The 23,959-nt window shown below is 33.4% G+C and overlaps 1 protein-coding gene across 13 annotated transcripts in view; it reads right to left on the reverse strand.

Annotated features, from left to right (window-relative positions):
• Ppfia2 (protein tyrosine phosphatase, receptor type, f polypeptide (PTPRF), interacting protein (liprin), alpha 2) overlaps nt 1-23,959 on the reverse strand; it is a 453,918-nt gene that overhangs the window by 90,432 nt on the left and 339,527 nt on the right. For 12 of the 13 annotated variants that reach the window (XM_013517986.1, XM_005374377.2, XM_013518004.1 and 9 more), the window contains 7 exons: nt 22,540-22,761; nt 14,258-14,404; nt 13,013-13,147; nt 9,071-9,154; nt 8,510-8,641; nt 6,611-6,673; nt 1,926-2,017 (listed from right to left, as the gene is read on the reverse strand). In XM_013517986.1, the coding sequence (XP_013373440.1) occupies nt 1,926-2,017; nt 6,611-6,673; nt 8,510-8,641; nt 9,071-9,154; nt 13,013-13,147; nt 14,258-14,404; nt 22,540-22,761 (875 nt within the window). The remainder of the gene's footprint in view (nt 1-1,925; nt 2,018-6,610; nt 6,674-8,509; nt 8,642-9,070; nt 9,155-13,012; nt 13,148-14,257; nt 14,405-22,539; nt 22,762-23,959) is intronic. The other variant, XM_013517995.1, reaches the window with a different exon arrangement.

Genomic DNA, 23,959 nt, shown 5'->3' on the forward strand with positions numbered 1-23,959 from the left:
AATTTGATTCTATGCCCTCAAAAGCTTGCACATTCAAATTTCTGTTTAATATTCACTTATCCTATGACAACTTATAATTCTTTCAGCTAGGTATCTTAATAATTTCTATAATGATTTTATACTTGTCATATGATTTACTCTTCACAAATTGCCCTTTGCTCACTCGTCTCATTTTGCAAGTGAAGGAATCTGAAAATACTAATGATATATATTTGTTTTAAATATATATATATTATTATTATAGTCTTAATAATAAAAAAATGGCTCTCCCAGACTTGAACAGCTCGTAGCCATATGACACCTGAGAATGTGGTTCATCTTATTCTTGGCCTACTGCTCTTCCCATTGTGATCTGCTCTATCAGTGAATAAATGTGCTTCGTGTATTGTGTCCCTTCGCTGTAGATAAATATCACACCATTTGGGTGCGCAATGACTCCACAATGTGCTGATGGACTGTTAGATGCTTCTGTCTTTGTGTTTCTGAAACCTAACATCAAAAAGCCAAGAAAATGCTCCATTGTTCCTATTGGAGCCACTCATGTGTGGGTGAGCTAGTGCTTGTCTTTCAAATGTGCTCCTCTGGTACTGTAGCAGCTGTTTTCCTCCATCATCATCTTCATCAGCACCATCACATATAAACATATATGGCTGAATTAATAACTTCAATGCACATATGTGATCAGAATTTTAAAAGAAGCATTATTTTCTATATGAATGACTTACATATTTAAAAATTCTTTGGATGTCTATACACCTGCAGGACTGTCTTTCTCATACTCAACTGAAGAAAGAAATACTCAGATAATGAATATTTTTTGTATTTATACTTCCACTGAAAATGAGCATGAGATTTGCTAAGATTTCTTAAATTTGGGTTTTTATCATATCACCTGAAACATGCTTTACTACATATTCATTCATTCATTCATTCATTCAGGAATATTTACTGAAATCATATTATATGCCAGATAATATTTCAGGTGCTGAAATTATAGCTGTTATCAATACTAACACACATTTCTTCTCTTGTTGATTTAACATTCCTTTTTGCTTCTTTTTTATTTTAAAGAGAAAAGAACAACAAAAAAACCCAAAAAAGACAAAAACAAGACAACACAAAAACTATAAAAATGATACAGAATTTCAAAACAAGATGATAGGAAACAACAATGGTTATTGTATTATTTATTGCTAGCATTCTTAAAATAAACACAATACCAAGAAAAATAGACTCCTCCTTGAAGCTCTGATAGTCAAAGTTATAAGCAGTATTATTTCATATTTCCCAGTAAACACAAGATTAAATGAAAAAAGTCCTCTTAAGGATGTTTATCAAATTTAAGTAAAAGGCATTAGCACAAGAAAAATATACGTGTTATTAATATAAACATCAATCTATCCAACTTTATATCTATCTGTCAAATAAGCAGTTATTTCTTCCTGTTTCAGTGAAGTAGTGAGTTAAAATAGATGAGCATGGTTAAATTTAATTGAATCCCTTTTGTTACTTTGAAAAACAGAATGACATTATGTAATCACAGACAATAACATTTACTCAGACATACTAAGCACTGGACATGCGTCCACATTAAATACCCTCAAAGAGAAAAGCTGAGGCTTCCTCTTGGAAGGAAATGTCATCTTATACACTGCACAACTCTTTTATTTGAGAATGTTTAAATATATTTTTATATACCTAGATGAATAATACAAATGGTATTAAATTTTCTTGACTATCTGCAGCAAGGATTTCTAAATGAAATTATTTTTGAATATAGAAATTGAATCTCCAAAGAGCCAAATTATAGTGAGGAATATTGAGCAATAGGAGGTACTTATTTGCTGAGGAGACATGCAACCTTAAGGAAATTCATATTTATTTTCAGTCCACTATATGTAGATAAGCTTTTAATTGAATGTTACCTTGATATTGTGGGTTCAATTAAAGAGCCAGTTCTCATTTTCAGTTGATCAAGTTCAGATCTCAGTTTTTCAATTTCTTCTGCTAATCTTTCCTAAACATTGAAAACATGTTACTCAGATGATAGTCATAGGCCAGTAATACCAATGTTCAATTGTAATAAACCAAGCTTTAATGCCTGTTATCAAAGGGAAATCTGATAAACATATTTCATTAAATATTATTAGACATGATGGCAAATTATGCCTGAATTTACCACTGCAATAAAATAAGAACAGTAGAAATCAATAAAAATTATCTGTATTCCCTGGCCCTCACTATTCCTAAAACTTTGACACTTTATAAGAATATTAAAATCATCACTGATTACGAAATTATTAATACAAAAATTCAGAGTAGAAATCATATCTGGTGTTAAAATAAATAAAAGTTTAATTTATGCAGTAAGGACATATGGGTAAAGTAAAATTGAAAAGAATCAGCAAAATATCATCACCTTAACAAGGAAAGTTAATCCATTGTTTGGTTCAATATTGGTAGAATTAGTACAATGATCTGTGCTTCTGAGAAGGTTCTCAGGTTGGTATTATACTTTAGAGTGTATAAATTTATGAATGTAGGGGCTGACTTATAGCTTTGTTTAAAGGCTAAGCAGCTTCTTAGTTTAAAGCTCACAATAGCACTTAGTCTTGTTTTAATGATTATACATTTTATATTGACATAAATGTACAAATGTGTCCTTCAGATTATCTTTGATGGTTTTCTTCTTCCCAGGGTTTGGCTGCTTTCTGTTTCCCGTATTTTTCATCTTACTTGATTTATATTTTTTCCCCCCACACTCATGTTAATGCAGCCTTTGGGCTATTTCTCTTTTCTTCCCCTTTTATCCTAACCGTCCAACTCTATGATTGTTTAGCTTTTTTCTTGAGTTATTCTTACCAGATTGAATCTCTTCCTACTTATTCTTCAGCTACTTATATCCTTTTAAAACATATATATGATCAAATAAATGCTTCAATTAAAAACAGCCAATGGTTCCTTGTTTATGCTGCAAAGTCTTCCTGACCTTTTCAAAGACCTCACAAAGATAAAACCCTTTCACACCTCCAGTACTTCCACATGCTCTGCTCCCTCTGAACAATGCTCTCTGCTCATCGGCAAACCTGAGGAGCTCTCCCCAGTCCTCCAGATCTTAGTTTAAACATAGATGTAAAACAGAAAGCTTCCTTTTTTATCTTTCACCCGTTCTGCCCCCATCCCAGTACTCTGCTGGGTTATGCTTCTGTTGAAACTGCTTAGTGTCCACTGTGCTTTTTCTCTCTAGTAAACCACAGGTTTTCATGTACGCCAGCCCCTTAGTGAACTAGGAATATGAGACAGCTTTGATTTACTTAACATTTTACCCCCATCTACTATATGGTCAATCAACAGTTGTATGTAAGTTGTAGTTTAAAAATATTATTGGACACAATAAGTACTATTACTTTAAAAACCTATTAATTCATTTATTCATTATTTCCAAAGGGTGAAAAAAAAGATGAATTGAGTACCTGTCAGGTTCCAGGCATCTAAGATACATAGGGCAGTGGCAAACTTCTCACCCTCATTCAATTTACAATCCAGTGTAAAAGAAAAATAACAAAGTAGGATTCATAAGATTATACAAGATGCTGTTAGAATGAAAATAGGGAAGTTGTGGAAGGGTTCTGCAATGATAAAATGGTATTTGAGGAAAGAACTAGAGAAAGAAAGAGAACAAAACATGGAAATATCTTTGGAAAAGACATTTCAAATAGAAGGAGAAGCTAGGGCAAATGCCTCTGAGTGCACGTCTATTTGATGAAGCGGAGGACAGAAGTCCCATGTAGGTGAGTTGGACAGATTAAAGAGAAAGGGTTTGGGATAGGTTTAGAAAACTAAGATAATAGGATTTGGAATGGGAACTTCAGGGCACTTTAGAGTGTTTCTTTAGAGTGCTTCAGGGCACTCTAAAAACTTTTAAACTTGGCTTTTCCTCTGAGTGAGACATGAAGCAACTAGAGGATTTTTGAGAAGGGCCATGATTATTTTGGTTTTAAAAATGCACTGTTGAATAAAACTTGGAGGAAAGAAAGGGAGAGGAAGAAAGAAAGAAAAGAAAGAAAGAAAGAAAGAAAGAAAGAAAGAAAGAAAGAAAAGAAAAGAAAGAAAAGAAAGAAAGAAAGAAAGAAAGGAAAGAAAGAAAGAAAGAAAGAAAGAAAGAAAGAAAGAAAGAAAGAAAGAAAGAAAGAAAGAAAGAATCATTAGGAATTTTCTAAAGATATATGCAGAGGAACCTGGTACAAAGATGGTCTTAGAGGAAAAAACAATTGATGGATTTTGATGAGATTTTGGTGGTAGAATTGGCAGGATCTGCCTATTATATTGGACAAGGAGTGTGAGATAAACACAAAAGTCAAGAATAACTTCAAATTCTTTAATATTAATCTTTTTTATTAGTCTGTGCTTGCAATATATCTTAGTTACATATGCATCTGTTTGGGGGCACTGAGATGGATGGAGGATGGATGGATGGATGGATGGATGGATGGATGGATGGATAATCTTTCTTTATCAATTTCAATCCTTTTACCTCTCTCCCTATCCTTCTACCTCTCATCCCAGTCCCCTTCTCCATCTCCAATAAGTTTGCCTTGCTGTTTCTTACCATCTTTCCTTTGTTTACCTATTTAGTTTTTTTAATTTCAAGTTTATCATAAAAGAGAAGCCCTACAATATTAAACTTTCTGGGAAGCACATAGAACTAGAGACCATAATGTTATGTAAAATAAGTCAGAAACTCTGTTTTTTAACTTGCATAACTGAAAGAAAGAAGTCATGGTTGCAGTTTTCTGAGAAGACCACAGGTTAAGTGGTGGGGTACTCTTTTTTATAAGGAAGTTGCATGATAATTTCAGAGCTACAGATGTTCAAAAGGAGATATTCAGTTGGCTCTAGAATATATGAACTCCTTTAAGAGTTGCATAATACATAGATGTCATTTAAACCCATGAGATCAGATAAACTCACCAGGAATTTATTGGCTTTTTTTTCCTGGTACCAGGGATCAAACTCACGGCCTTATGCTTGCTGGGCAGGCACTGTGCCGCTGAGCTAAATCCCCAGCACCCACCAGGAACTTATTGGAGAGAAGAAATCCAAAGTGAACTCTAAGAACCTCACATTTTAAAGGTAAAGATGAAAAGGAAGATGTTGTGCATACAAAGGATTGGACTCTGATTATAGTTAGTTGAGTGAAAATTTGAGCCATTATAGATAAGCTAAGATTAGCAAATGTGCCCAGTGCTGTAGAACGATAATGCAGGAGAGAAGTGAGATGTGACCCAGGATTACCTTGTCTGGAGATTGACATAAACAAGAGTGCACAGCACAGTATGATCCATTATGCTGCTTGCTTAGGCAGATTGTTGAAACTATAAAGTTTGGGTGGGTGGTGGGAGAGTTGGTTCTGGGGAACTCGCCAGGAGCACACAGAGCTTTAAATAATGTAACACTGCATAACAAGATCAAGTCCAAAATTCACAATCTGGTCAAACTTCAATTTCCAAACACATACCAGTCAGCAAATTTCTGATAATTTCTCTGCTCAATCATGTGTATATTTTTCTTAGCATGGACTCCATCTTTGTGTAGAATGTCCTACTCTGGCCTGTTTATTAAGATTATATTTGTTTTTAAGGGCTTACTAAAATGTCATTGCTTCTGTGTCACCTTCCTTAACTAATTCAGAAAGAATTAAACATCACAGGATGTTCTAGGTGCCACAATATCTTGCTCTAGTATATCTATTTATCATGAGAATGTGGACATTTTGACTGTGGGGCCAACTGATTATTTTTAAAAGTTAACATTATAATTTATAGCATCAACAGAAATAAATGTATAACTGTTCTGAATTTCCCTTATTCTTTTGCTTTTCCCAGTACCTTGTATACCCTACACTCTTGCCAAATCCTCCTCCGTCCATATCTCTGTTCCTTTCTTTCTCTCTCATCCCACCCTTCCTTCTGTTCTCCCTCTTTTCTTTCTTCATACCCTTCCTCTCCTATCTCTTTCCATACCTTTCATCTTCTGTTCAACACAATTACAGAACACATTAAATTAGCTATTTTTTATTTTATTGAAATAATGAAGTAAGACTCATGAAACAGGAAAAGACATATTAACAATTAAAGCTTTTACAATGTCAATATTTGGTCTTTATCTGATTCTTACACCACAAATCCTACAGCACTAATATCTGACTCCTGCCAAATTGTGCCCGTTACTGTTTAAGATACCACTCTCACTGCCGTCCCTCACCCCAAGCACATGTGACCACGCTGCTAGCATTATGCTGAAAAGCTTTCAGTACACTACTAGCCTGTTTAGTGAAGCCCTACCTCCTGGAATCCTTAAAATCCAGCAGTGTAGAGTGGTTGTCCCTGAGTCTCTTTGTGTCCACTTTAGTTATCTAGCACTTTGCATCCACTACCCTGCACCCTCATTGGATCACAAAATTGTGTTATTTCTCCTCAGATGAAGGTATTTTGGAATTAAGATCATATTTGCAGTTACACAACATAATACCATTCTCATGAGTAATAAATATCTAATATACATTCATCAGTGTGAGATAGAAAAATGGGCAAAAACATTTCCATAATACCTTATCATGTAAAGATTCTTCAAGATTCTTTCTGAAAGTTTCTGATTCTTGAATTAAAACATTCTATGGAAAAAAATCCAAAAAGTTATAAATTAATGGAAAAATTTTAAATATGTAGATTACTATGCTATTACTCAAGGATCTCCCTTGAGTTCTTCCTTGGTTTTATGGAAACCAGGGTTTCATGGAATCTTTAAACATGGCACTTTGTCTTTTGGAGAAATACATTATTTAAGAAGGAAAGGAAACTATGCAACACTTGGATGGGTTAATGGTATAGTAGATGTTACCTTTCAAGCAATTTTTGTTTGCTTCTTCTCAGATTGCTTTTTTTTTTTTTTTTTTTTCTGGTACAAGGATTGAACTCATGACCTTGCGCTTGCCAGGCAGGCGCTGTGCTGCTGAGCTAAATCCCCAGCCCCTCAGATTGCATTTTAAATTAGAAGTAATTAAGTTTTTCTTGAATAAGAGACAGAAAAAGATAATTATTGGCCAGGAGTACTATGTATAAAGTATTCAGATGAACACACTAGTATTATCTGAAGAAAGAAAAAATCATCACATATTTTTAAGAGCTCATGTTCTGGAAATCCATTTCAAATGCAGAATAAATAATTCTAATAACCCTTAAATTATTAGAGAAATAAAAATGAAATGCTAACCATTAAAAAACTAGTATGCTATGTCATGAAGACACATGAAAATAAATTGCATATAAATGAGTCTGCCATAGAAGTATTATTATGCTTAAAATCTTTGTATATTTCTTAGTATACTACAAATATGATTTAAGATAATGCATTATTTTCAGATTTATACAGAGAACTTAGATTAAGTCTGTAGTAATTAAATAGTGGCCATACATGTGAAGTTGTGTGGATAGAAAGATGCCTTATATTTTTCTAATGAGTAAATTAATCAAAGTACTTTAATATTTCATTAAAAGATTTTCCCTATTCTAGTCTATTTTATGTTCAGGGGGAAATGTCTAGCTAAAATAGTTACTGCCATTCAACCTAAATTTCCAAAAATGCCTTTTCTCCCTGAGCTTTAGCCCCTACGTTGCTTATGCCCTGCATTGGCGGCCAGCCCACATAACTCTTGCTGGTATGATAGCTGCCTAACACCCATGAGACACACGCAATTGCGAATCAAATTGCAGACTGCGCAGGAGCACTTTTTCTGAAAGAACGCAGCTGGAAATATTGGGTTCCTGAATCTTTCAGTGAGATTGACAATAGTTGAGTGGTGACATAAACTCACTCATACTTTCATTTTAGACTATAGGAGGTATCAGCCATTTGAAATATATGAATAGTTGAAAGCAAGCCTCTCCGCTCCTAAATGTTTATTTTGTCTTTTCACTTTTTTTTACATTTGAGGAAAAGATAAGTGAAATATTCATCACAAAAGTGTAGCACATTTTAATATATTGGCTTCATATAAACATGCTTACATGAAAGATTTATGTGTCACGCAGCCTCTTTGTATTCATTTAAAAATTGTCCATATTTTTTTTTTCATAGATCTTTAACTTCCTTTTAGAATTTTACCAGGCACTTTTAGGGCTGGAGGATGTAGCTCAGTGGTAGGACACTTGCTTAGCAAGCAGTACGACTTGGGGTTGATCCTCAGCACCTCTCATAAGCACACACAGTTAAAATAAAGTATCAGGCATTGTTTAAAACTAAGGAATATAAGGGCTGGAGATATAGCTCAGAAGCATAAGCACCTGCCTAGCAAGTGCAAGGTCCTGAGTTTGATTCCCGGGACCAAAAAAAAACCTACGGAATGGAATTACTCATCTGTCCAAGACAGTGACTGCTGCGGTGTGCAAAATAAACATGGTCATCAGAGCACTGCCAAACACTGCTGCAACTTTACCCTCTGTCATTTTACCTTCTCTTCTAGAGCAGCCATTCTCTCCTTCAAGTGCAGCTGTAAGCGTTCATTGGATTCTGTCAAAAGTCGGTCCACAGTATCAGATAATCTCTTGTTATGCTCCTCATTCATTTTCTCTCTTTGCCTAGCCTTATATTTAAGAAAAAGTAATATAAATGTGACATGAAAAACTACTTAAGACCTGTTCAAACTTGATTTTATGATTTTACAAGTTTTATCTATTTATTTATTGATTTTGCCTTTTTGAGACAGGGTTTTGCCTTGCAGTTCAGGCGGCTTCAACTCACTCTGTAGCCTAGGCTCACCTCAAACTCGCAGAGATCCTCCTATCTCAGCCTCCCGAGTGCTGGAATTATAGGCATGCGCCACCACACCTGGCTGATTTTGCTAGTTTTACACTGGTTTTAATTTTCTGTTTTGATTGAAACTATTTTTGTTTAAAATGCACAAAGCATATTCATAAAACTTTAAATAAAACCCAGAATCAAGAAAAGTTTTCTCTTTATATGCAGTTGTAAATCCATAAACTGATGACCGGACGGCTGTCGGTGTACATACTCTTTGAAGTTCTTGATTCTTTTCCTCGAGTTGACCTTCTAGATGTCTCATTCGCTCTTCGATATTTCCATGTCTTTCTTCAGCCTGTTAGGAAATAGGAAGAGGGCACCTGAAATGTAACATGTGGTTAACTCTATTCCTCTAAATAAATTGAAATAAAATGTAAAGCAAGCTACTACCAACTGCGAACAGTTTTCAAAAAATAAACTTTCATTAAACAGGCAGCTGAACAGCATTGCTTGAAATGTGTCAGCTACAGAGGCCTGTTACATCCAAGCATCAGCAAAACGTTGGAGTTTTGTATGAGCAATGAAATCAGCCAAATGTAACATGCAGACTGTGCATGGTTTGAACACAAACCTGCCATTGTCCAATCGTAAGCTCCTGAAGCACTGAACTGCACAGATGGTTGATTATCAATAAATAAAAGTAACATAATTTTAATAAATGAAAAGAAAAACTTAGATGGATTCTAGTCAGCAATAGAAAGTAAAGTCCAGTAGGACTACCTTCCTACGTATGGAGATCATTTCTTGTAGTTTAGCTTCCATAACATATTGATAATCATCAGATGAAGTAGAAGAGGTTGAATCAGACTAACAAGTCAAGGAAAAGGAGAGGGACAAAATTGAAAAATCAGAACTAAAGACACTGACACTGAACAAAACATAGCACAGAATGCTTAAAATAAAAGTGTGACAGGCAAATTTAATACTTTAATAGACAGAATTTTATGTAGAAACAACTATACTGATATCTAGTGAACATAATGCAGTGGATGGTTATAAATGAAAAATGGTGTGCTAAAATAAAAGCCCCAACCTAAAACATGGAAGGTTAGTGATGGCTGGCAATGAGAGACTATTCTGGAATGAATCAAAGCAACTCTGAAAAAGTCATGTCATAACTGGGATTGTGGGAAACCAAACACTAGAATATGTCTCTGATAGGTTGTTAAAAGCTTTGTAATTTTTGTTTGTTTGCTTATTATATTACTTAAATAATGAAAACAATGTATTTCAATGTTGAGGAGTGTGCTAGCGAGTGCCTACATGGGCTAAACCCTACCATTGAGAAATCAGAGAGAAAACGAAGCTGTGGGTTAAAGATTGTGAGTAATCCCCAATTCAAGCAAGATTGAGTCTCCTCAGCAACAGTACCCAGTTTAATTTAGGGCCACCGAAGGTATATTATGGTGGTCATCCATTTATGCCTATTCGCATAAATTATATAAATTAATTTGAAATTTTAAATTAAAAGTTCTCAAATTATCATGGTGACAATAATACTGTAAAGACTAGAAAATTTCTTAGTGAATGTTCCTAAATGGAAACAAGGACAATTTCAAAACTATTTCTTTATTGATTTGCTGCTATGGAAACAAAATATTGGAGTGCCCTAAAGTGAATACTTGGTACAGTCTGTTATTGTGAACTAATGTTTGCCAGGCGCTGAGGTTAGTTATATGTCTTGGAGGTGCAAGTGTTAACACATGTGACGTTGCTGATCGCTGAATTGTATTAGTATGCTATGCACAAATTACACAGAAACTTACATAAATATTTAATCACAGTTGCAAGTTATTATAACACTAAAACAATCCTATGATAAGAATACAGATTTTATTTTAAACAATCCTATGACAAGCTACAGATCACATTTGTCACATTTTAAAACTTCATTCTAAAATATTAAATCTTACTTTATACTAGTGTAGGACTATTACTATATCACGCAGTAACTGAAATGAAACCATAGATATTTTTGAGTCAGTTCATACATATCAGAACAATTCATGAAACACATCCTAATTTAATCTATGAAAAATATTTAACACTTTAAATTTTGTATTTTATACAATGTATAACTCAAATTTACAATTTATAATATTGTCCTTTTGATGATCTTATTTCATGATACGTAAAACCAAATAACCAACTTATTTCCCTGTGTCATCAACAAATTCCCAAGCAGAAACAAAACAGAACACTATCATGGTCCCTAAAAGGAATAAAATGGTTTTATAATATGATTTAAAAATTTTAATTCAACTGTGTTATTTTAAGAATACAGCTGGTGGATCAAATTTAGAAATTATATAATCTAAATTTATAAAATATCTTTATAGAAGTGTGTTTTACAGGAACCTAGAGGGATTAAATTAATCAGGTGACTGATTAAAGATAGTGCAGACATAAAAATGTCAACTTCTGAAACTACCTCTTCAAAAATGCAAGTTTTGAAGGTCCTAAAACTGATGTTTCTGTATTAACTACTAAAAATGCACCCAACATTGTAAAAATTTGCATCAAATACAGAACAAGAATCCTGTAGTTTCTAAATTATTATGTTATTGCTGGTACTTTTTTATTGGTACTAAAAATGAAAGAAATACCTCATAAAATGCAAGATGAATTATGTCCTTGCTGGGGAAAATATGCATTTTAATTAAAAGTAGATATAACAAATCATGACTGGGAGCTCAAAATGATCTTTAATGGATAATTGTGTATAAACTTGTCAAAGCCAGAAGTTTTTTTATAGTATCAATAGCTATAAATTTCTAAACTCTTAAGTGAATTTTGCCTGCATGCTACATGTACACACACCCACAAACAGGTTCAGGCACACACACAAACACACATACATAAACATGCATACACATAAGTTAGAAGATAAAAAAAATATTCTACCAACCAAAGAGTAAATGTGAATATCACTCCTGAACAATATTGGAGCAAATTTTTAATCATCTCTACTGATTGTATTCATCTTAGCAAACAAACTACAGTTGTAACAGCTGGAGCAGATACAAAGAGTACAAAGGAACAGCCTGCTACTTTCATTTATACTTCCTGAAGGGTTTATCTTGGCTTCACTTTAATGTGATACAGGAAAATTACAAATAAGCTGAAATTTTAGAAAAATTTCAGGTAGAAATGACTCTGATAAAGGTTTGATTACATTCAGAAGTAGAAAAGAAAGTTAAGTTTAAAAGTTGACTTAAAAAGAAGACAATTTGGTGGCAGATTATGAAATATGTTTTATACACACATATGTGTATATAAAATGAAATGCTGAGGGGTTGTTAAAAATATTCAAATACAGAAGTGAGAAGCTTAGGTTTTAATGTAAGAAGAAATATTTTTTTACTTTTGTGAATAATCAAAAGGAAAAGAAGTAGAGAATGTTGTAACGGTCAATAATATTGAAATATTGGATCTGAGTCAAAATGGAAAGAAAAGAATTAAGGAGATTATAGAGATGATTCCTAATGTTATTGTGAAAGAGGGCAAGAAAAAAAAAGCCCTACAAAATAGTTGAAGCCATCAATTTAGGAGAACAAATGAAAGAGTGATCTCCAGATGTAATAAAAATGTTTTAAGCACAGGGGAAAACCCTCAGGATTTACAGAATTTACAATATAAAATAAATGTGTTGGTAATATAAAATCATACTCTGAAATATGTTGTTGATATAAAACCAGTGAGAAGGCAATAAAATGTTTGAGTGAGTTATAACTTTAAAAGCGTTTCTAAAAAATGATAGATTTGTTTTGAAAAAAATAGGAAAATCAAGAGTCCAGAGAAAGTTATGTCTCATGTAAATACATTTCAAACATTAAATATCATTGTGTGCTTATCTCCATGGTTATTCTTATGTGCAAAGATTACTATGGAAAATTCAGTGTAACAATAAACACTATTTTCTTAATGTTTAACTAGGTCGGGGCTTATCACATTTTTTATATTAATCATTCAAGTTACCATAAGAAAGACATATGCAATAAGAAAAATATCATTAAACAGACCAGTGCAATAAAGATTATAATAACTAAATTTTACTTGTATAGCACCTAAAGAAAATCTTCATAGATTCCAATTTGATTGTCAGTTGTTCCTACATTGGTAGCTAGGTTGACCATTTGTTTCCATGCAGTACCTTTGTCAGGGCTGCAATTCTTTGAGCCAGTTCAGCCTCTACTTCAGGTAAAGTCTCAGCCTTCCGCATAGTCTGCTGCAGCTTTTGCTCAGCCAGCTCAAGACGCTCTTGTAACTGTCTGTTTTTCTCTTCCATCTGAAACAAGGATAGTAAAAGAGATGCTTAACGGGCCCAAGGACAGCAAATACCAGTCACTATGGGGTTTACATGGCAGCCATTATACTAGTTTTGAAATCTGCTGCTACCCTTCCTAAATGTGCTACATGGTGATTATTGTCATATTTTTATATATTGTTCATCAATTTTCCTTACTGAAATTCAGCACATTAAAAATAAAAAAAATGTTGCTACAGTAGTCAGCAAACTGAAATGACTAATGAGTGTGACCTTGTATATATACAACACAGCTCCGCATGGTATTAAGACTTCAAATGTACCATTGTAATCAAATGTTGAAAATCGCAGTATCAGACTGGCATGGGAACAGGAAAGTTGCCTGATAAGACTCCAGGCTTCTGAGATGGAGTTGGCACACTTTGGGTAAAAGACCAGATAGCACATATTTTAGACTTTGCGGATCATATGGTCTATGTCCCATCTAGCTGACTCTGCCACTATAATAAAAGCAGTCATGGACAACCGACAGCAATGAAATGAATGGACATGACTGTACTAACACTCTATTTACAAAAGCAGGCAGCCAACCAGATTTGGCCAGTGAAAAGCATTTGCGCATTGCTGCCCCACAGCTTGGTACAGTTAGGCTTCTGTAATGGGCTTTCACATTTCCCACGTATGTGACCTTGGGAAAATATTAATGTCTTTGATACTTGGTACACTTAGTGTAGTTAATACACTTGTAAGTAGGCGATAGTTAGAATTATGTGGCATAACATATGTATTTGTTTAAATCCAAAGTAATAACAGTAATTATTTTATTATTCTCAAGGCAATTTATTTTTTATAAATTGTCAACTGAAAATTTTTTTTTTTTTTTTTGGTTTTTCTCCGGTACCGGGAACCGAACTCACGACCTTGCGCTTGCCAGGCAGGCGCTTTTGCCGCTGAGCTAAATCCCCAGCCCCTAACTGAAAATTATATTTGTTTCCCTGAAAAGCGCTATTATAAGTTTACAGCATGATTAATCAATTATTTGTCAAAAAATAAACTTTTATTTTGTTCATGCTTTGTGAGAATGGTAAGAAATAAACGTGGCCCACAACCAAACTAAGACTGACACCGAACCTGCCGTAGGATGGCTTCTTTATTTGCCAGCTCATTTTCTAGTTTATCGTTCATGTCGTGTATGGAGGTAGATTCTCTCTGAGCACTGAGGTAACGCTTCTCAAGGGTTGTGATCCTTTCTTCCATATCTTCCTTCTGTGCCATGGCCTACAATTAATGTAAAACAAATAGGACTCTGAGATAGATTAATATACTTTTTCATATAATAATAAGATGCAAAAACTGTAGTTTTCTTGAAGTAAAAATTCATTCTTTTCATGAAAGAAAGACAAGGTTGCAGGTGGGTTTTCCCCACTTAACTACCAGAAGTCCTCTTCTATCTTAGATGAGCCACAAGCATTCTGCTCACTGAGAATACAAAGGGAAACATTCTGAAATGGCTACTGTAGAATATTCAGTTTTAGAAAAGAGTGACAGAGACATTGGCTCATTATTCATTACAGGTAATTACAAAGTACAGGTAATTACAAAGTACATATATTTGTTTCAGTGGTGGTTATGTCAAAATTATAAAGCAATTGTCAAATAAGAGATAGAAAGTATCATCAATGTTCTCACCTTCCCAATAAGGAAGAGTAATTCATTCATTAAAAGAAGTAGGAGCTGGGATATCTCAGTGGTAGAGTGCTTGCTTAACATGCACAAACCCCAGAGTTTAACTACCAGAACAAAAACAATTATTAACAAAAAAGAGGATCCAAAAAACTAATAGTGCAAATGGAAAAAGTCATAGCATTGGTAATATTTTAAATACTAATTTTTAAGTAACTTAATTTCCACATAATAATATGGAGATGATTTTACTCCATAACAGCTTGTGTAGAAATGTATTGTTGATAAGTAACCTACTATACTGAGAAAATGCTGGGGAAAGTCAGCCTCACATGTGAATTCTGTGGTGCTGGAATGGTGTCCTTTCAAACCGGAAAGCTCCTTTGAACAAGAGATTGAGGGGAAGGTGGACTTTCTGTGTATTACCATCTAGATTCATCGGATCATTCCATTCCTAATCAGACCATTTATGACTTTCCTCCCTTGATAAGAGCCTGTCCTGCCACACCTACAAACCATATAATTCCTTCTAGGTTTCTAAATGAAACAGATGTCCTTAAAAAAGCTAGTCTTTCGTTTGCCACCATATTCAAATTAAACCACATGCCCATCAAGTGCTTCTTCTCTTATTTGTTAATTACTCTATCTGCTCTGAATTCTCTTTTTCTTCTATGGGGACTTTGATCACTTTCCCCCACTCTGGACTTTTAATGTGGTGTTAATGGTAAACCCTATAATAGTTGAAATGGTGAAATATGCTAGCAAAGAAATTCATACAGTTCTCAGCAAGAAGACAAAATATTAAAGCTCTATTTCCATAAAATTTAAAAAATTAAGAATAATAAATTATCTTCCTGATTGACCCTTGTCCATGACTCAATTGAAAGAGATTTTACCAAACTTTTGGAGAGTGTGGCAAGATTTACACAAGTAAGCAAATTAATATTGAGATATTTAATAAAATTCTGCAAGGGGACAAAGTTGCTCAAGAGAAAATAATAGTATTATAAGCAAGTACTATTTTGATTAATTGTGAAAATTATCCATCTAATAATAACAACATAACTTTGATATGTGCTTGATGTAATTACAATAGAAAGATGAGTGGAAGACGAAGAGAACAAACACCTAGAAGCTTTATTTCTCATGATAGCAAAATATAGATTTAAGTTTAAATCAGGTAAAATGCCAGAAGGAATGACCAAAACAGTTGACATTAAGAATCTCAGGAAAATGGACTGGAAATTGGAAGTGAGAGGTAGACAGAGACCCTCTGTTTATGTATGTTTACTCTTTTGACACATTTTAATTTGAAAAATTATACATATATAGATATAAATTAACATTAATTGAAAAAGTTTTTTTTCATGTACCTTCATTTTATCTCTAGTTCTTTACACACTCACAAATCAGCTCTATTCTTTATTTCTTGACTGAGGATGAACACAATTCTCCATGGATATTTAAAATCATTCTTGAAAAGTCTTCTAGCTTACTCCCTCTAAATAGCCTAATGTGTTCTCTTGCTGTTTGTGTTTTTTCTTATTCTTCAATCTAAGATAATTCTAAGTAGTAGTATGATCATACTGCCTTTTGGTTTACATAATTTTATTTCATCTTTTCTATATTCAAGATAGAATTTAAGCTACAAAGACTAGAAATCAAGCAGTTTCATGACTTAAAATTTATCTACCTCAGGATACTGAGGTGAGTAGTATTTCCCCCAAAATTTGTGTCTAGCCTGGACAAATTAGTGTGAGCTTCATGCAAAAATTATTTCATAGATATAAATGAATTATGATGAGGTCAATAGGATTAGGGTAGATGCTAAATCTAATCCGTGACAAATATTCTTATAGCAAGGAGATATGGGGACAGTAAAGCATATGGCAGGGCTTGGAATTATAGTGCCATTAGCTATGGATGATCTACCAGCAATCATCAAAAGCTAGAAGGGGCAAAGAAAGATGCTTTGCTAGAAAATTCAGAGAATAAGGCCCTGCTGAAACCTTGATTTTGGATGAAAGCCTCCATATATGTGAAGGAAAAAGTTATGGTTGTTAAACCATCCTGTTTGCGTCCATTTGTTACTGTACTTGGAATATATTTCTGTCACCCTGGTTGTCTACCTCAAATATCTTTAAACTCCAGTTAAATATTAGTCAGTGAATCAATATAATATATTAAATGTACAAAATTAATATATCAATTGGTCAACACTTAGGCAGAAATAAATATAGTTTTAGACTTTAGACATCTCAAAGAACACCTAGTATTTAATAATATTTGATTTAAAATTTTGAGCTTTCATTTTAATATTTTAAAAAATCTCAGTGAAGTCAGAATTTCTATCATAAAGGATCCTTCCAAATGATTCCTATGGTTAGTATTGTATTGTCAATTTTGTTTTCATACAGAACTCCAGGAATATTGTGTCAATTTTGTTGCCTGAAGAGAAAAATCTGAGTTTATCTGGTGTGTATAAATGTCTTACTAAGGTCTAAAAGCAATAACTTCGATCTTAGGTGTACTTGTGTTTCTCAAAGACATAAGTTTTGAATAGTACAAACACTACCTTTCAATACTATTAATTCTGTTTTCATAGGCAAAATTTGCTCATATTTTTTTCTTGCTTGGGATATAAATATCCAGTAATATTGTTAAGAATTGGGCAATATACTATTTTTAAATAATTTGTATAGAGCCTCATCCATAAAGATACACTCAACAAATAATAGTTTTTATATTATTAGTTATTATTATGTCCACAATTAGGTGGTCTCACAACACAATGGCATACATTACATGTATGAGTCCTTGTATTTGACTTTGACATATTTTAATACAGTGATTCACTTGGGTGATTCATTTTTTTTTTTTTTTACTGCAGGCTATGTTGCTAAAAATAAATCTTAAATTTATAAGTCAGAGGAATAGCATTTGTTCTGTGTCAATTACAAGTTCTAAAACAGGAAGATTTTCCTACCTAAAAACTTCTACCTCAAAAAAAAAAAAAAAAAAGAGAGAGAAATAACACATTCGATTTACTTTTCGATCTAAATGAATTGTAATTTATTACATTAAATAAACACAACTATGTAGTATCCTTTTACTAAAGTGAAAAATATAATGCCATGTTTCAGATAATATGGAAAATAACGATATGTATTAGTTATTTGATAACTGAGCAAACTGGAGCTCCTGTGAAGAGCTTTTAACAGAAAATTAGAATATTCACAAAACAAAACATCAGTAAAATATTTCACTTAAAATTTAAGTTTACTGCATAGCAATGTGTTCAGAAGAATGCTATTATCCACACACAGTTAGTGACCATCTTGATTAAAAGGTGAAGAACTAAGCCACTTTCATGGGTTCATCTATGTAACTGATACGTGTACTATGTCTAACTGTAATCCAGCTCACCTAATCTTACAGTTAAAAATCAATGTAATGTGCAACAAAGACAAAACATTAAATAAAAATAAAATTTGGATAGATTTATTTCTTGTTAAAGAAAAATTACACAAATGCAATTTAAAGCCACAAATGGAATATAATTGTATAATTACATAATCCATTTTAGAGATACTAGGTTGTTCTCATGTGCAAAGCAAAATACATTTTGGTTTTTAATTACATGATTGTTTTTCCTATTCCTTATTTATTTAATGAATTGAAAAAATATTTATTAATTGTACATTATGAACATGATAATTTATATTATAAATATTATACTGTTCTAGCAATAGTATAGAAGTACCAAGAAAAGATAGCACTATTTTTTCTAAATTACAGTCCAGTGGATTTATATGACCTCAGTACAAGAACATATTATTCAGGAAAATAAATAGAGTCTGGAGACCTGAGCCCAAATTATATTTCTTTTTAAAAAAGTATCTGAATTCACATCTTCTTATTGGAAAGAATGACCAAATGATTATCATCTGGGTGTGGGGTACAGGCAAGCACTGCACTATCAGCACTCAAAGAAACTAAGGTAGGAAGATCAGAATTTCTAACCGAGCTTGATATTTTTATATATATATATAACAGAAAGAGAGAGAGAGGGCGCACAAAATCATGATGCACCCAGAACAGCAAGCTGAGGGCAGGGAGTAGGCTGCCTTCACGGGTCTTGTCAACTCTGTGACTTCCTACTGTCTTGCACCTGGCACTTCATGTGTTCAGATCACCAGCCCGGCTCTGAAAACATTTGTATTTACAACCTGTCCTCAAAGAGGGATGATGAGAGCCATTCCTCTTTTGTGAACTCTTCTAAAGCAGGACTATCAAGACATTTTGGAGCTGAAACATATGATGCTATTTTTTTTTAAAGAAATTCCTTGTAAATGGAAAACAGCTTACTCATTAGAATGGATTCCTAATAAAAGAATGCCTGGCATCAGAGGATAGAAATTTTCCATCTGACTGGGCTTTTTGTTACCTACATCCAGAGAGTGTTAATATCAATGAGTTATTTTTAAAGAGTAAATAAAACAGAAGGAGCTGGAATAGTGCTGGACATTACCTGTAAGTGATAGTACATAAGTGTTTATAATAAAGAGAAACAAGTTAAAACTCTGGAACCAGGAGCATAAAGAAATACAGACAGGTAAGTTCAAGAAATAAACTGACAATGTAAAAGTACAAATCCTGTTTGTCTAACAGGAGAAGAGTTAAATGCCATCTACATTATAATTTCTCTGAAGTTGTGCTGTAGGAATGAGTAGAGAAATTGGACATAGCCATGTGCTACTGCTTCACATAAAGTGTGCCATTGTCTAAGCTGTAGTAAATCTACCACTTCATGAATTTTTCTGAGATATAAAACACTATTTTAGTACATAGTTTAATATTATACTTGCATTTTGGCATTTATCTACTGTAAACACTTACAAATAGCTATTTCTCCAAAAGACTTTTTAAATGCTTATTACAGATTTTTTTTTTCCAGTACTGGGAATTGAACTCACGATGTCATGCTTGCCAGGCAGGCGCTGTGCATCTGAGCTAAATCCCCAGCCCCTGCTTATTACAGATTTAATAGCTGTGTAAATGATTAGAAGGGAAACAAAACAAAAAGTAAATAAAAATAAGCAGCTAACCTTTTTGTGTTTTTAATGTATAATTGGGGAAGAAGCCAGTTGATACACAAGGATATCAGTAAAATAGATGTAATATATATGATCAAAAACTATGTGAGTGATTACATTTTAAAAAAATATTGCAATAATTTATAATATTTATAAAAATATTACAATAAATTACAATAAATCATATAAAAATAAATATGCAATAAATCCCTCTCAAAATTATCCCTCTTGTTTGGATAACATTTGTTCCATCATTAACATCACTTTCTGAAGCAGTTCTGGAAGTTCTCTCTCTATGTCTTTGGTTGTGCTGTTATGGCTCCCTCGATGCTTCGAATTGATTCAAAAGGTTTACCATTCATGGCCATTTTGACTCTGGGAAAGAGAATGAAGTCACAGGGTGGCATTTCTGGTGAATAAGGTAGATGGGAACACATCACAATGCCTTTAGGATCCTGTCTTTCTGTTGCATTGTACTTGCCAGGAGCATTCATTGCACTGTATCATAACCTGTAAAGATATCCTCAGAAGAAGACTTCCAGAACTGCTTCAGAAAATGGCAAGAACAAAGGGATGAATGTATTCCATTTAAGGGGATTATTTAAGAGGGATTAGTAGCACTGTAGCTTTTTTGGTAATTTTAAAAAATTTATATATTCACTGCATTTGTCAATTATATCTTGTGTATTTGTCAGGTATTCATAAGTGGTGTGAGATAAATTAATGGAAAATAAAGGGTAGGGAAGCATGTGTAGTGTAAATGGCGAGGTGAACGAGCACTTCCTTGAGAACACAACTTTTGAGCAAAAGGCAAAGGGATGCAAAAATGCAGCAAAATAGCATAAGAAGCTGCCTTAAATAGCCAAATGGGGTAGAATGACACTCTATGAGTCTTTCAGGCCACTTCAAAGGATTTGATATCACTGTACACACAATAGGAAGCCATTAAACAGTTTAAGCACAGACATATGTGAGCTGATTACTATGTAGGCTACTTAAATGGTTATGTTGAACACAGACTGAGGTGTGCCAATGGCAGAAGCAGCAACACCAGTCAGAGGACTACTGCAAGAATCCAGTTGGAGATAACAGCTGTGAGAAACAAGAAGAGCAGTGAATATTGTGGGAAGAAGTCATATTATAGTTTTATTTTGAATTTGGTAAAAACAGGAATTCTTGATGAATCAAATAGAGTGTGTGAGCAAAATAGAGGTACCAAGGACAGCTCCAAGATTTATCGCCTGTGCAATAAAAATAAGAGTTGGGTAAGACCACGGGAGAACAAGCTTTGCTGGGGAAATAGCAAACAACAATCTTGACGATGATAATTTTGAGTCCTCTCTTAGAGATTTAGACAGAAACATCTGGAAGTCAGGAGTGGACAATCTGAAGCTTTAAAAGGCAACTCATAAGGCTGTGGGTGGTTTGAGGCCCAAGAGACTGTAGGAAATTAGGAGGAAGGTAAGCTGGCTGAGAAAGGAAGGCACGTGGAGAAAGGGGAAGGGAAGTTTCTCAGTAGAGAACCATGAGGTGAGAGTGGAAAATAAGAGGCTGGGGATTTAGCTCAGCGGCACAGCGCCTGCCTGGCAAGTGCAAGGTCGTGAGTTTGATTCCCGGTACAGGAAAAAACACAAACAAACAAACAAAAAATGAGAGTGGAAAATAAGTATGGAGAAAATGACAGGGTAGCATACCGTTAGTCAGGTGAAAAAGTGGTCTGTGGAGAGATCAGTAAGCGGATCAAGGACTGTGAAGGAACAAAACTTGACCTCCTTACTCAGTAACTCAGAGGTCAATAAAATTTTAATAAGAATGGTTTTAATGGGACAGTGAAGGCGGGAGAAAGATGTAATGGCTCAAGAGAGAATGCGAAAGACAACTGATACACAGAATAGAGTTAATTATATTAGCCTAATCACATACAAGAAATGTAAACACATAAAATACATGATTTAAAAGAGTATGTAAAATGGAAATGGTGAAAAAACACAAACTAAAATTTTCATGCATAGAAATACTTCTATTTTTCATTGTGAATGAGAAAATTAAAATATCCTTTCATCTAAGCAAGTAAGATGATTTGGCAATCGTACAAAGATAGCATCTCCTTGTATCTTTTATAGTAACTTTAAAGTACCTTTCTTCAATAGATAAAGCCACGTTAAATCTAGCAAGAACTGAATATCTAAAAAAGGAAAGGTTATGCTATGCATATTTATAACATAGTCACACATATACATTTATATTCATAAACAATACCAAAATAAAAAAGACAATTTAAAGTAATGTCTTTGAATGTTGCTATAGGCTAGGATTATAGAGAGTCATGATTCATACCCACATGCATAGTTATTTAAAACTAAAACTTCGAATTTTACAAAATGTGTTAAAAGCTTCAGAAAATCTTTATTATGTGAGATTGGGTACCCAAAATTTCCTTCCATATATATTTAAAGAGTTGATGAAGTAAACTATTTTTGCCTTAGTGAGCTATTAGTATATAACTAATACAATGAATCCAAAATTATGGTTTTTTGAGAAGTAAAGACTACATGCTATTAGAGGAGATTATGGATAGTTTCTCAGGGGTATAGTACTTGGGGAGAAAAGCTGAAAATGTTGTGAATTGATTACCTCCCGAATGTCCCTTTGATATTTAGTGTTCATTTCTTCTGTTTTAATGAGGTCCTTTCTTGCTGTCTCTGCTTCCTGTTCCACTTCTCCCACTCGGGAAGAAAGAGCAGCTAGGCGTTCTTTCATTTGGGCCATTTCATAGTTTTGTTTTTCAAGTAGTTCTTGTAGTTCCACTATTTGACTAGTTTCATCCGTTGAGTCTATGGAGCCATTGGACAAACGCTACAGGAAAAGACAAGAAATGAGACTTAGGGTTTTTATTATCCTCACTTTAACAGTTATGAACTTAAATTAATCTAATATAGCTTTCATAATGAGAAATAAGAACTTTTGAAAAGAACTAGTTTTAGAGAAAAACTCACTATCTGAGAAAACTTTTGACATTAAAACAGGAAAGTATTGGTTATTTTTAAACAAATTTAACATATTCATATGAGTTTAAAACATATATATAAATATACACACTTTATATGTGCATTTATGTATATAGACATAGAATAGATATGAGAATGTGTGTAAAACATTATATTTAAAACAGTAGAAATTGCTTTTTAACCTTAACATTAAATAAATGTGCTATTATTTTTCAGTTATGTAGACTTTATTATTAATACACATACTAATATAGCACAGCATATTATTTTCAATTACTATGTAGGGACACAGAAACTGTCTAATACTTTTCATTTTTATTCTGAATCTTTTGGTAATCTTTAAGCTTTACTATAAACATTCAGGAAAAGAACATACACATTGTTTTTTTAAAGAAGGTTATTCCTGTGGTGATTTTCACTCAGCTAGAAGAAGCATTGCATAGAAAACTCTTGATTTCTTTATTGCCAGCAATAAAATAAAGACTACATGCCATTAGGTACTTACACAATCTACAGGAATGACTGCATGCCATCAGGTACTTACACAGTCTACAGGAATGAAGCTTAGAGCAGTTAAATATTTTTGAGACTAATATTTTCACATTTGAAAGAACTTCCTAGAAATTAGGGGAACTCTTTTCAAAAGTGTGGTCCCTGGGCTAATTTTCAAAATATATAAGTAAATCAAACAAGTCAAAAGCAAGAAAACAACCCGATTAAGAAATAGACAACCTATTTCTAAAAATATATATATACAAATGGCCAACAGATATATAAAAATGCTAAATATCACATATCATCAAGGAAATGAAAATTAAAGCCACAATGATACATCACCTCATACCTGTTAGAATGGCTGTGAGCAAAAGGTATAAAGGTAGAAGTGTTGGCAAGAGCAACAAGTGTTGGAAAAGGGAACTCTTCCATGCTTTTGATAGTAATGTCAACTAATTTAGCCATTATTGAAATCAGCATGGAGGTTCCTTGAAAAAAAAAAAAAAAAAACCTAGAAACTGAACTAACCTATGATCCAGAAATCTCACTTC

This window comes from Chinchilla lanigera, unplaced genomic scaffold, assembly GCF_000276665.1.
Source record: "Chinchilla lanigera isolate Chin_1 unplaced genomic scaffold, ChiLan1.0 scaffold00004, whole genome shotgun sequence".
In the NCBI taxonomy this organism is placed as follows: Eukaryota; Metazoa; Chordata; class Mammalia; order Rodentia; family Chinchillidae; genus Chinchilla; species Chinchilla lanigera.